Below are 14189 nucleotides of genomic sequence, written 5' to 3'. Positions count from 1 at the left end.
TATGCCTCTTTGGTATGGCTCTCATGCCTCTTTGGTATGGCTCTCATGCCTCTCTAGTATGGCTCTCATGCCTCTTTGGTATGGCTCTCATGCCTCTTTGGTATGGCTCTCATACCTTTCTGGCATGGCTCTCCTACCTCTCTGGTATGGATCTCATGTCTCTTTGGTATGGCTCTCCTACCTGTCTGGTATGGCTCTCATGTCTCTTTGGTATGGCTCTCATGCCTCTCTAGTATGGCTCTCATGCCTCTCTGGTATGGCTCTCATGTCTCTTTGGTATGGCTCTCATGCCTCTCTGGTATGGCTCTCATGCCTCTTTGGTATGGCTCTCCTACCTTTCTGGCATGGCTCTCATGCCTCTCTAGTATGGCTCTCATGCCTCTTTGGTATGGCTCTCATGCCTCTTTGGTATGGCTCTCATACCTTTCTGGCATGGCTCTCATACCTCTCTGGTATGGCTCTCATGTCTCTTTGGTATGGCTCTCCTACCTGTCTGGTATGGCTCTCATGTCTCTTTGGTATGGCTCTCATGCCTCTCTAGTATGGCTCTCATGCCTCTCTGGTATGGCTCTCATGTCTCTTTGGTATGGCTCTCATGCCTCTCTAGTATGTCTCTCATGCCTCTCTGGTATGGCGCTCATGTCTCTTTGGTATGGCTCTCATGCCTCTCTGGTATGGCTCTCATGCCTCTTTGGTATGGCTCTCATACCTTTCTGGCATGGCTCTCATGCCTCTCTGGTATGGCTCTCATGCCTCTCTGGCATGGCTCTCATGCCTCTTTGGTATGGCTCTCATACCTTTCTGGTATGGCTTTCATGCCTCTCTGGTATGGCTCTCATGCCTCTTTAACGTGCATGTATGAGTGAGTGAACTACGTTTTACGCCGCCTGTAGAAATATGCCAGCTACCTCACAGCAAGGGAATGCGTGAGAAAGTGAGTTGGGTGTGACTCCGTTATTCCGGTTCCGTTCCGAGTGAAACCCATCCGAATTCATACACTGAAAGACAAAAGAAACGTCATGTGGATGTATCATGTAAATATCTTTATTTTCAAATGCTTATATATGTAAGAAAAGACATCGGAGAAAGTCAGTGTTTGACCCACATGAAATGAACAGTCTGGGGAATGTGTTTGCGAATTGTGAATTTGGGGAGGCACCAGAAGACATTACAGCTGGGGGGGGGGTAAAAATGAGTACCTGGTGTGGCCACCACGGGCGTTGACTACAGCCACACATCTCCTGTACATGGAGTGGACTAGCCTGTTGATGAAGGCCATTGGTATATGGGCCCCTATCCTCAGGAACGCTAAACGCAGTTCTGCTGCAGTTGTCGGCCTTGGGCGTACGTCGTTGAGTCGGCGTTGGATCTCATCCCAAAAGTGTTCAATGGGATTCAAATCCGGACTGAGGGCAGGCCAAGGCATGATTTGGATGTTGTGCTGCTGGAGGAAGTCCCTGGTGATTCTGGCAGAGTTGGGACGGGCGTTGTCTTCCTGAAAGGTGTGGTTTTGATGACGAGCAAAAAAGGCACGATATGGGGTCTGAGGACTTGGTCAATGTAGCGGAGAGCTGTGATGCCATTACCCCTGCCTGGACCAATATTCTGAAAGACCACGGGTCCCACTCACTGGTTCAGTCCGATTCCACCCCAAACCATGAAGCTTGGGCCGCCCCACGGGTCTCGTTCCATAACGCAAGCATCAGCATAACGTTCGCCCCTCCTTCGCCAGACCATGACTCTAACATTAACCGTTGAAACACAGTAGCGACTTTCATCAGTTAAGATGATTCTTCTCCATTGCTGTTGACGCCAATTTTGATGCTGCCTGGCCCATTGCAGTCGGGCCTGTCGGTGACGATCTCTCAGGATGGGTACACGAGCAGGACGGTTGCACGAGATGTTGTAGACAGTTAGGCGACGTCGGACTGTACGATCACTGATGGCACGCTGGTGGTTGCCAATGGTTTGCCAAGCTGTTTCAGTGGCCATTCAGATTTCGGAATCGGTTCTGTAGATGTTGGCGTATCATGAACCGATCTTGTCTGGGAGTAGTGACTCAAGGACGACCACTACGGTGGTGTTGGTGGTGTTGTGGAGATGTTGCAAACGATATATCGTTCTGACGTTGACATTGAATGCATTTGCAACGACCTGTGCACTCTGGCCTGCTTGCAGTCTTCCGATCGCATGTTGTCTCTCATTTCCTGATAATCTTGGCATGACTGATGAATCGAAATAACGAAAGCCAGCTTAACAGTTTTGGGGGTCTTTTATACCCATACCTTCCACGATATGCACGTGCATCATGTTTTTGACAAGACTTTTCCGCAACTGAGTCCCATTGCACTTTTGAAGGCTGCGTTTGGACAAAGCACTCCATTTTAAACTCAATTGTTAAATGGACTTTAAGGCAACAAAAAGAAGCAGTAGAACGATAAATGAGTTTATTGACCACAGAACATGTGACTGCCAGTGTCTGTTAAGTTTTATCAGTATTTTCAGAAGTGACGTTTCTTTTGCCTTTCAGTGTATTTCCAGATATATGAATCATGAAAACGACACGACATGACGGGCTCCACACCATCAGGGTCTGGTGTCACGCCGTCAGCAAGAACTGGGTCTTGTTGTACAGGGTCCAGACTAACAGGGTCCACACTAACGGGGTCCTCACTGACGGGATCCACACTAAAGGGGTCCACACCAACGGGATCCACACTAACGGAGTCCATACTAACAGGGTCCACACTAACGAGGTCCACACTAACGAGCTCCACACTAACGGGGTCCACACTAACGGAGTCCACACTAACAGGGTCCACACTAACGGAGTCCACACTAACAGGATCCACACTAACGGGGTCCACACTAACGGAGTCCACACTAACAGGGTCCACACTAACGGAGTCCACACTAACATGATCCACACTAACGGGGTCCACACTAACAGGATCCACACTAACGGAGTCCACACTAACAGGGTCCACACTAACGGGGTCGACACTAACGGGATCCACACTAACGGAATCCACACTAACGGGGTCCACACTAACAGGGACCACACTAACAGGGTCCACACTAACGGGGTCCACACTATCGGGGTCCACACTAACGGGGTCCACACTAACAGGGACCATACTAACAGGGTCAAAACTAACAGGGTCCACACCAACAGGGTCCACACTAACAGGGTCCACACTAACGGAGTCCACACAAACGGGGTCCACACTAACGGAGTCAACACTAACAGGGTCCACACTAACGGAGTCCACACTAACAGGGTCCACACTAACGGGTTCCACACTAACAGGGACCACACTAACAGGGTCCAAACTAACAGGGTCCACACCAACAGGGTCCACACTTACAGGGTCCACACTAACGGAGTCCACACTAACAGGGTCCACACTAACGGGGTCTACACTAACAGGATCCACACTAACGGAGTCCACACTAACGGAGTCCACACTAACAGGGACCACACTAACAGGGTCCACACTAACGGGGTCCACACTAACGGAGTACACACTAACAGGATCCACACTAACGGGGTCCACACTAACAGGATCCACACTAATGGAGTCCAAACTAACGGAGTCCACACTAACAGGATCCACACTAACGGAGTCCACACTAACGGGGTCCACACTAACGGGGTCCACACTAACGGGGTCCACACTAACTGGATCCACACTAACGGGGTCCACACTAACGGGGTCCACACTAACGGAGTCTACACTAACAGGGACCACACAAACAGGGTCCAAACTAACGGGGTCCACACTAACAGGATCCACACTAACGGAGTCCACACTTACAGGGTCCACACTAACGGAGTCCGCACTAACGGGGTCCACACTAACGGGGTCCACACTAACAGGGTCCAAACTAACGGGGTCCACACTAACAGGATCCACACTAACGGAGTCCACACTTACAGGGTCCACACTAACGGAGTTCACACTAACGGGGTCCACACTAACGGGGTCCACACTAACTGGGACCACACTAACAGGGTCCAAACTAACAGGGTCCACACCAACAAGGTCCACACTTACAGGGTCCACACTAACGGGGTCCACACTAACAGGATCCACACTAACGGAGTCCACACTAACAGGGTCCACAGTAACGGAGTCCACACAAACAGGGTCCGCACTAACGGATACCACACTAACAGGGTCCACACTAACGAGGTCCACACTAACAGGATCCACACTAACGGAGTCCACACTAACGGAGTCCACACTAACAGGATCCACACTAAGGGAGTCCACACTAACGGGGTCCCCACTAACGGGGTCCACACTAACAGGATCCACCCTAACGGGGTCCACACTAACGGGGTCCACACTAACGGAGTCCACACTAACAGGATGCACACTAACGGAGTCCACACTCACAGGGACCACACAAACAGGGTCCACACTAACGGAGTCCACACTAACGGGGTCCACACTAACGGGGTCCACACTAACAGGATCCACACTAACGGAGTCCACAATAACTGGGTCCACACTAACGGAGTCCACACTAACAGGGTCCACACTAACAGGGTCCACACTAACGGAGTCCACACTAACAGGGTCCCCACTAACAGGGTCCACACTAACAGGGTCCACACTAACAGGGTCCACACTAACAGGGTCCACACTAACGGAGTCCACACTTACGGGGTCCACACTAACGGAGTCCACACTAACGGGGTCCACACTAACGGAGTCCACACTAACAGGGTCCACACAAACGGGGTCTACACTAACAGGATCAACACTAACGGAGTCCACACTAACGGAGTCCACACTAACAGGGACCACACTAACAGGGTCCACACTAACGGGGTCCACACTAACAGGATCCACACTAACGGAGTCCACACTTACAGGGTCCACACTAACGGAGTCCACACTAACGGGGTCCACACTAACGGGGTCCACACTGACAGGGACCACACTAACAGGGTCCAAACTAACAGGGTCCACACCAACAAGGTCCACACTTACAGGGTCCACACTAACGGGGTCCACACTAACAGGATCCACACTAACGGAGTCCACACTAACAGGGTCCACAGTAACGGAGTCCACACAAACAGGGTCCGCACTAACGGATACCACACTAACAGGGTCCACACTAACGGGGTCCACACTAACAGGATCCACACTAACGGAGTCCACACTAACGGGGTCCACACTAACAGGATCCACACTAACGGAGTCCACACTCACAGGGACCACACAAACAGGGTCCACACTAACGGAGTCCACACTTACGGGGTCCACACTAACGGGGTCCAAACTAACAGGATCCACACTAACGGAGTCCACACTAACTGGGTCCACACTAACGGAGTCCACACTAACAGGGTCCACACTAACGGAGTCCACACTAACAGGGTCCACACTAACGGAGTCCACACTAACAGGGTCCACACTAACAGGGTCCACACTAACAGGGTCCACACTAACGGAGTCCACACTTACGGGGTCCACACTAACGGAGTCCACACTAACGGGGTCCACACTGAGGGAGTCCACACTAACAGGGTCCACAAAAACGGGGTTTACACTAACAGGATCAACACTAACGGAGTCCACACTAACGGAGTCCACACTAACAGGGACCACACTAACAGGGTCCACACTAACGGGGTCCACACTAACGGAGTCCACACTAACAGGGTCCACACTAACGGGGTCCACACTAACGGGGTCTACACTAACAGGATCCACACTAACGGAGTCCACACTAACAGGGTCCACACTAACGGGGTCCACACTAACGGGGTCTACACTAACAGGATCCACACTGAGGGAGTCCACACTCACAGGGACCACACAAACAGGGTCCACACTAACGGGGTCCACACTAACGGGGTCCACACTAACAGGGTCCACGCTAACGGGGTCCACACTAACAGAGCCCACACTAACAGGATCCACACTAACGTGGTCTACACTAACAGGATCAACACTAACGAGGTCCACACTAACGGGATCCACACTAAAGGGGTCCACACTAACGGGATCCACACTAACGGAGTCCACACTTACAGGGTCCAGACTAACGAGGTCCACACTTACGAGCTCCACACTAACAGGGTCCACACTAACGGAGTCCACACTAACAGGGTCCACACTAACGGGGTCCACACTAACGGAGTCCACACTAACGGGGTCCAGACTAACGGGGTCCACACTAACGGGGTCCACACGAACAGGATCCACACTAACGGGGTCCACACTAACGGGGTCCACACTAACGGGGTCCACACTAACGGAGTCCACACTAACAGGGTCCACACTAACGGGGTCGACACTAACGGGATCCACACTAACGGAATCCACACTAACGGGGTCCACACTAACAGGGACCACACTAACAGGGTCCACACTAACGGGGTCCACACTATCGGGGTCCACACTAACGGGGTCCACACTAACAGGGACCATACTAACAGGGTCAAAACTAACAGGGTCCACACCAACAGGGTCCACACTAACAGGGTCCACACTAACGGAGTCCACACAAACGGGGTCCACACTAACGGAGTCAACACTAACAGGGTCCACACTAACGGAGTCCACACTAACAGGGTCCACACTAACGGGATCCACACTAACAGGATCCACACTAACGGAGTCCACACTAACAGGGTCCACACTAACTGAGTCCACACTAACGGGGTCCACACTAACAGGGACCACACTAACAGGGTCCAAACTAACAGGGTCCACACCAACAGGGTCCACACTTACAGGGTCCACACTAACGGAGTCCACACTAACAGGGTCCACACTAACGGGGTCTACACTAACAGGATCCACACTAACGGAGTCCACACTAACGGAGTCCACACTAACAGGGACCACACTAACAGGGTCCAAACTAACGGGGTCCACACTAACGGGGTCCACACTAACTGGATCCACACTAACGGGGTCCACACTAACGGGGTCCACACTAACGGAGTCTACACTAACAGGGACCACACAAACAGGGTCCAAACTAACGGGGTCCACACTAACAGGATCCACACTAACGGAGTCCACACTTACAGGGTCCACACTAACGGAGTTCACACTAACGGGGTCCACACTAACGGGGTCCACACTAACTGGGACCACACTAACAGGGTCCAAACTAACAGGGTCCACACCAACAAGGTCCACACTTACAGGGTCCACACTAACGGGGTCCACACTAACAGGATCCACACTAACGGAGTCCACACTAACAGGGTCCACAGTAACGGAGTCCACACAAACAGGGTCCGCACTAACGGATACCACACTAACAGGGTCCACACTAACGGGGTCCACACTAACAGGATCCACACTAAGGGAGTCCACACTAACGGGGTCCACACTAACGGGGTCCACACTAACAGGATCCACCCTAACGGGGTCCACACTAACGGGGTCCACACTAACGGAGTCCACACTAACAGGATCCACACTAACGGAGTCCACACTCACAGGGACCACACAAACAGGGTCCACACTAACGGAGTCCACACTAACGGGGTCCACACTAACGGGATCCACACTAACAGGATCCACACTAACGGAGTCCACAATAACTGGGTCCACACTAACGGAGTCCACACTAACAGGGTCCACACTAACAGGGTCCACACTAACGGAGTCCCCACTAACAGGGTCCCCACTAACAGGGTCCACACTAACAGGGTCCACACTAACAGGGTCCACACTAACAGGGTCCACACTAACGGAGTCCACACTTACGGGGTCCACACTAACGGAGTCCACACTAACAGGGTCCACACAAACGGGGTCTACACTAACAGGATCAACACTAACGGAGTCCACACTAACGGAGTCCACACTAACAGGGACCACACTAACAGGGTCCACACTAACGGGGTCCACACTAACAGGATCCACACTAACGGAGTCCACACTTACAGGGTCCACACTAACGGAGTCCACACTAACGGGGTCCACACTAACGGGGTCCACACTAACAGGGACCACACTAACAGGGTCCAAACTAACAGGGTCCACACCAACAAGGTCCACACTTACAGGGTCCACACTAACGGGGTCCACACTAACAGGATCCACACTAACGGAGTCCACACTAACAGGGTCCACAGTAACGGAGTCCACACAAACAGGGTCCGCACTAACGGATACCACACTAACAGGGTCCACACTAACGGGGTCCACACTAACAGGATCCACACTTACGGAGTCTACACTAACGGAGTCCACACTAACAGGATCCACACTAACGGAGTCCACACTCACAGGGACCACACAAACAGGGTCCACACTAACGGAGTCCACACTAACGGAGTCCACACTTACGGGGTCCACACTAACGGAGTCCACACTAACTGGGTCCACACTAACGGAGTCCACACTAACTGGGTCCACACTAACGGAGTCCACACTAACAGGGTCCACACTAACGGAGTCCACACTAACAGGGTCCACACTAACAGGGTCCACACTAACAGGGTCCACACTAACGGAGTCCACACTTACGGGGTCCACACTAACGGAGTCCACACTAACGGGGTCCACACTGAGGGAGTCCACACTAACAGGGTCCACAAAAACGGGGTCTACACTAACAGGATCAACACTAACGGAGTCCACACTAACGGAGTCCACACTAACAGGGACCACACTAACAGGGTCCACACTAACGGGGTCCACACTAACGGAGTCCACACTAACAGGGTCCACACTAACGGGGTCCACACTAACGGGGTCTACACTAACAGGATCCACACTAACGGAGTCCACACTAACAGGGTCCACACTAACGGGGTCCACACTAACGGGGTCTACACTAACAGGATCCACACTGAGGGAGTCCACACTCACAGGGACCACACAAACATGGTCCACACTAACGGGGTCCACACTAACGGGGTCCACACTAACAGGGTCCACGCTAACGGGGTCCACACTAACAGAGCCCACACTAACAGGATCCACACTAACGGGGTCTACACTAACAGGATCAACACTAACGAGGTCCACACTAACGGGATCCACACTAAAGGGGTCCACACTAACGGGATCCACACTAACGGAGTCCACACTTACAGGGTCCAGACTAACGAGGTCCACACTTACGAGCTCCACACTAACAGGGTCCACACTAACGGAGTCCACACTAACAGGGTCCACACTAACGGGGTCCACACTAACGGAGTCCACACTAACGGGGTCCACACTAACGGGGTCCACACTAACTAGGTCCACACTAACAGGATCCACACTAACGGGGTCCACACTAACGGGGTCCACACTAACGGAGTCTACACTAACAGGGACCACACAAACAGGGTCCACACTAACGGGGTCCACACTAACAGGATCCACACTAACGGAGTCCACACTTACAGGGTCCACACTAACGGAGTCCACACTAACGGGGTCCACACTAACGGGGTCCACACTAACAGGGAACACACTAACAGGGTCCAAACTAACAGGGTCCACACCAACAGGGTCCACACTAACAGGGTCCACACTAACGGGGTCCACACTAACAGGATCTACACTAACGGAGTCCACACTAACAGGGTCCACACTGACGGAGTCCACACAAACGGGGTCCACACTTACGGAGTCCACACTAACAGGGTCCAAACTAACGGGGTCTACACTAACAGGATCCACACTAGCGGAGTCCACACTAACAGGGTCCACACTTACAGGGTCCACACTAACGGAGTCCACACAAACGGAGTCCACACTTACGGGGTCCACACTATCGGAGTCCACACGAACAGGGTCCATACTAACGGAGTCCACACTAACAGGGTCCACACTAACGGAGTCCACACTAACAGGGTCCACACTAACAGGGTCCACACTAACAGGGTCCACACTAACGGAGTCCACACTAACAGGGTCCACACTAACAGGGACCACACTAACGGAGTCCACACTAACAGGGACCACACTAACAGGGTCCACACTAACAGGGTCCACACTAACGGAGTCCACACTAACAGGGACCACATTTACAGGGTCCACACTTACAGGGTCCACACTAACAGGGTCCACACTAACAGGGTCCACACTAACAGGGTCCACACTAACGGAGTCCACACTTACAGGGTCCACACTAACGGAGTCCACACTAACGGGGTCAACACTAACGGGGTCCACACTAACAGGGACCACACTAACAGGGTCCAAACTAACAGGGTCCACACCAACAAGGTCCACACTTACAGGGTCCACACTAACGGGGTCCACACTAACAGGATCCACACTAACGGAGTCCACACTAACAGGGTCCACAGTAACGGAGTCCACACAAACAGGGTCCGCACTAACGGATACCACACTAACAGGGTCCACACTAACGGGGTCCACACTAACAGGATCCACACTTACGGAGTCTACACTAACGGAGTCCACACTAACAGGATCCACACTAACGGAGTCCACACTCACAGGGACCACACAAACAGGGTCCACACTAACGGAGTCCACACTTACGGGGTCCACACTAACGGGGTCCAAACTAACAGGATCCACACTAACGGAGTCCACACTAACTGGGTCCACACTAACGGAGTCCACACTAACTGGGTCCACACTAACGGAGTCCACACTAACAGGGTCCACACTAACGGAGTCCACACTAACAGGGTCCACACTAACAGGGTCCACACTAACAGGGTCCACACTAACGGAGTCCACACTTACGGGGTCCACACTAACGGAGTCCACACTAACGGGGTCCACACTGAGGGAGTCCACACTAACAGGGTCCACAAAAACGGGGTCTACACTAACAGGATCAACACTAACGGAGTCCACACTAACGGAGTCCACACTAACAGGGACCACACTAACAGGGTCCACACTAACGGGTTCCACACTAACGGAGTCCACACTAACAGGGTCCACACTAACGGGGTCCACACTAACGGGGTCTACACTAACAGGATCCACACTAACGGAGTCCACACTAACAGGGTCCACACTAACGGGGTCCACACTAACGGGGTCTACACTAACAGGATCCACACTGAGGGAGTCCACACTCACAGGGACCACACAAACATGGTCCACACTAACGGGGTCCACACTAACGGGGTCCACACTAACAGGGTCCACGCTAACGGGGTCCACACTAACAGAGCCCACACTAACAGGATCCACACTAACGGGGTCTACACTAACAGGATCAACACTAACGAGGTCCACACTAACGGGATCCACACTAAAGGGGTCCACACTAACGGGATCCACACTAACGGAGTCCTCACTTACAGGGTCCAGACTAACGAGGTCCACACTTACGAGCTCCACACTAACAGGGTCCACACTAACGGAGTCCTCACTAACAGGGTCCACACTAACGGGGTCCACACTAACGGAGTGAACACTAACGGGGTCCACACTAACGGGGTCCACACTAACGGGGTCCACACTAACAGGATCCACACTAACGGGGTCCACACTAACGGGGTCCACACTAACGGAGTCTACACTAACAGGGACCACACAAACAGGGTCCACACTAACGGGGTCCACACTAACAGGATCCACACTAACGGAGTCCACACTTACAAGGTCCACACTAACGGAGTCCACACTAACGGGGTCCACACTAACGGGGTCCACACTAACAGGGAACACACTAACAGGGTCCAAACTAACAGGGTCCACACCAACAGGGTCCACACTAACAGGGTCCACACTAACGGGGTCCACACTAACAGGATCTACACTAACGGAGTCCACACTAACAGGGTCCACACTGACGGAGTCCACACAAACGGGGTCCACACTTACGGAGTCCACACTAACAGGGTCCAAACTAACGGGGTCTACACTAACAGGATCCACACTAGCGGAGTCCACACTAACAGGGTCCACACTTACAGGGTCCACACTAACGGAGTCCACACAAACGGAGTCCACACTTACGGGGTCCACACTATCGGAGTCCACACGAACAGGGTCCATACTAACGGGGTCTACACTAACAGGATCCACACTAACGGAGTCCACACTTACAGGATCCACAGTAACGGAGTCCACACTAACAGGGTCCACACTAACGGAGTCCACACTAACAGGGTCCACACTAACAGGGTCCACACTAACAGGGTCCACACTAACGGAGTCCACACTAACAGGGTCCACACTAACAGGGTCCACACTAACAGGGACCACACTAACGGAGTCCACACTAACAGGGACCACACTAACAGGGTCCACACTAACAGGGTCCACACTAACGGAGTCCACACTAACAGGGACCACATTTACAGGGTCCACACTTACAGGGTCCACACTAACAGGGTCCACACTAACAGGGTCCACACTAACGGAGTCCACACTAACAGGGTCCACACTAACGGAGTCCACACTAACAGGGACCACACTAACAGGGTCCACACTAACAGGGTCCACACTAACGGAGTCCACACTAACAGGGACCACACTAACAGTGTCCACACTTACAGGGTCCACACTAACGGAGTCCACACTAACGGAGTCCACACTTACGGGGTCCACACTATCGGAGTCCACACTAACAGGGTACATACTAACGGGGTCTACACTAACAGGATCCACACTAACGGAGTCCACACTAATGGGGTCCACACTAACGGAGTCCACACTAACGGAGTCCACACTAACGGGGTCCACACTAACGGGATCCACACTAACGGAGTCCACACTAACAGGGTCCACACTAACGGAGTCTACACTAACAGGGACCACAAAAACAGGGTCCAAACTAACGGGGTCCACACTAACGGGGTCCACACTTACGGAGTCTACACTAACGGAGTCCACACTAACAGGATCCACACTAACGGAGTCCACACTCACAGGGACCACACAAACAGGGTCCACACTAACGGAGTCCACACTTACGGGGTCCACACTAACGGGGTCCAAACTAACAGGATCCACACTAACGGAGTCCACACTAACTGGGTCCACACTAACGGAGTCCACACTAACTGGGTCCACACTAACGGAGTCCACACTAACAGGGTCCACACTAACGGAGTCCACACTAACAGGGTCCACACTAACAGGGTCCACACTAACAGGGTCCACACTAACGGAGTCCACACTTACGGGGTCCACACTAACGGAGTCCACACTAACGGGGTCCACACTGAGGGAGTCCACACTAACAGGGTCCACAAAAACGGGGTCTACACTAACAGGATCAACACTAACGGAGTCCACACTAACGGAGTCCACACTAACAGGGACCACACTAACAGGGTCCACACTAACGGGGTCCACACTAACGGAGTCCACACTAACAGGGTCCACACTAACGGGGTCCACACTAACGGGGTCTACACTAACAGGATCCACACTAACGGAGTCCACACTAACAGGGTCCACACTAACGGGGTCCACACTAACGGGGTCTACACTAACAGGATCCACACTGAGGGAGTCCACACTCACAGGGACCACACAAACATGGTCCACACTAACGGGGTCCACACTAACGGGGTCCACACTAACAGGGTCCACGCTAACGGGGTCCACACTAACAGAGCCCACACTAACAGGATCCACACTAACGGGGTCTACACTAACAGGATCAACACTAACGAGGTCCACACTAACGGGATCCACACTAAAGGGGTCCACACTAACGGGATCCACACTAACGGAGTCCTCACTTACAGGGTCCAGACTAACGAGGTCCACACTTACGAGCTCCACACTAACAGGGTCCACACTAACGGAGTCCTCACTAACAGGGTCCACACTAACGGGGTCCACACTAACGGAGTCCACACTAACGGGGTCCACACTAACGGGGTCCACACTAACGGGGTCCACACTAACAGGATCCACACTAACGGGGTCCACACTAACGGGGTCCACACTAACGGAGTCTACACTAACAGGGACCACACAAACAGGGTCCACACTAACGGGGTCCACACTAACAGGATCCACACTAACGGAGTCCACACTTACAGGGTCCACACTAACGGAGTCCACACTAACGGGGTCCACACTAACGGGGTCCACACTAACAGGGAACACACTAACAGGGTCCAAACTAACAGGGTCCACACCAACAGGGTCCACACTAACAGGGTCCACACTAACGGGGTCCACACTAACAGGATCTACACTAACGGAGTCCACACTAACAGGGTCCACACTGACGGAGTCCACACAAACGGGGTC

General features: G+C 52.7%; 1 protein-coding gene across 1 annotated transcript; it reads left to right on the top strand.

Annotated features, from left to right (window-relative positions):
* Positions 1-1247: 1247 nt before the first annotated feature.
* LOC125374026 lies at positions 1248-13332 on the top strand (the record flags this gene model as incomplete). Its single annotated transcript, XM_048384718.1, has 3 exons — positions 1248-1344; positions 7811-7887; positions 13273-13332. Coding segments are annotated over exons 1-3 (234 nt in total), but the record flags the coding sequence as incomplete, so codon positions are not given.
* Between the last annotated feature and the right edge of the window lie 857 nt (positions 13333-14189).

The sequence above is a fragment of the Haliotis rufescens genome, unplaced genomic scaffold (genome assembly GCF_023055435.1).
Source record: "Haliotis rufescens isolate VD_foot unplaced genomic scaffold, xgHalRufe1.0.p SCAF_50, whole genome shotgun sequence".
Taxonomy (NCBI): Eukaryota; Metazoa; Mollusca; class Gastropoda; order Lepetellida; family Haliotidae; genus Haliotis; species Haliotis rufescens.
Note: the sequence above shows the minus strand (reverse complement) of the source record. Positions and strands in the feature narration are given on the sequence as shown.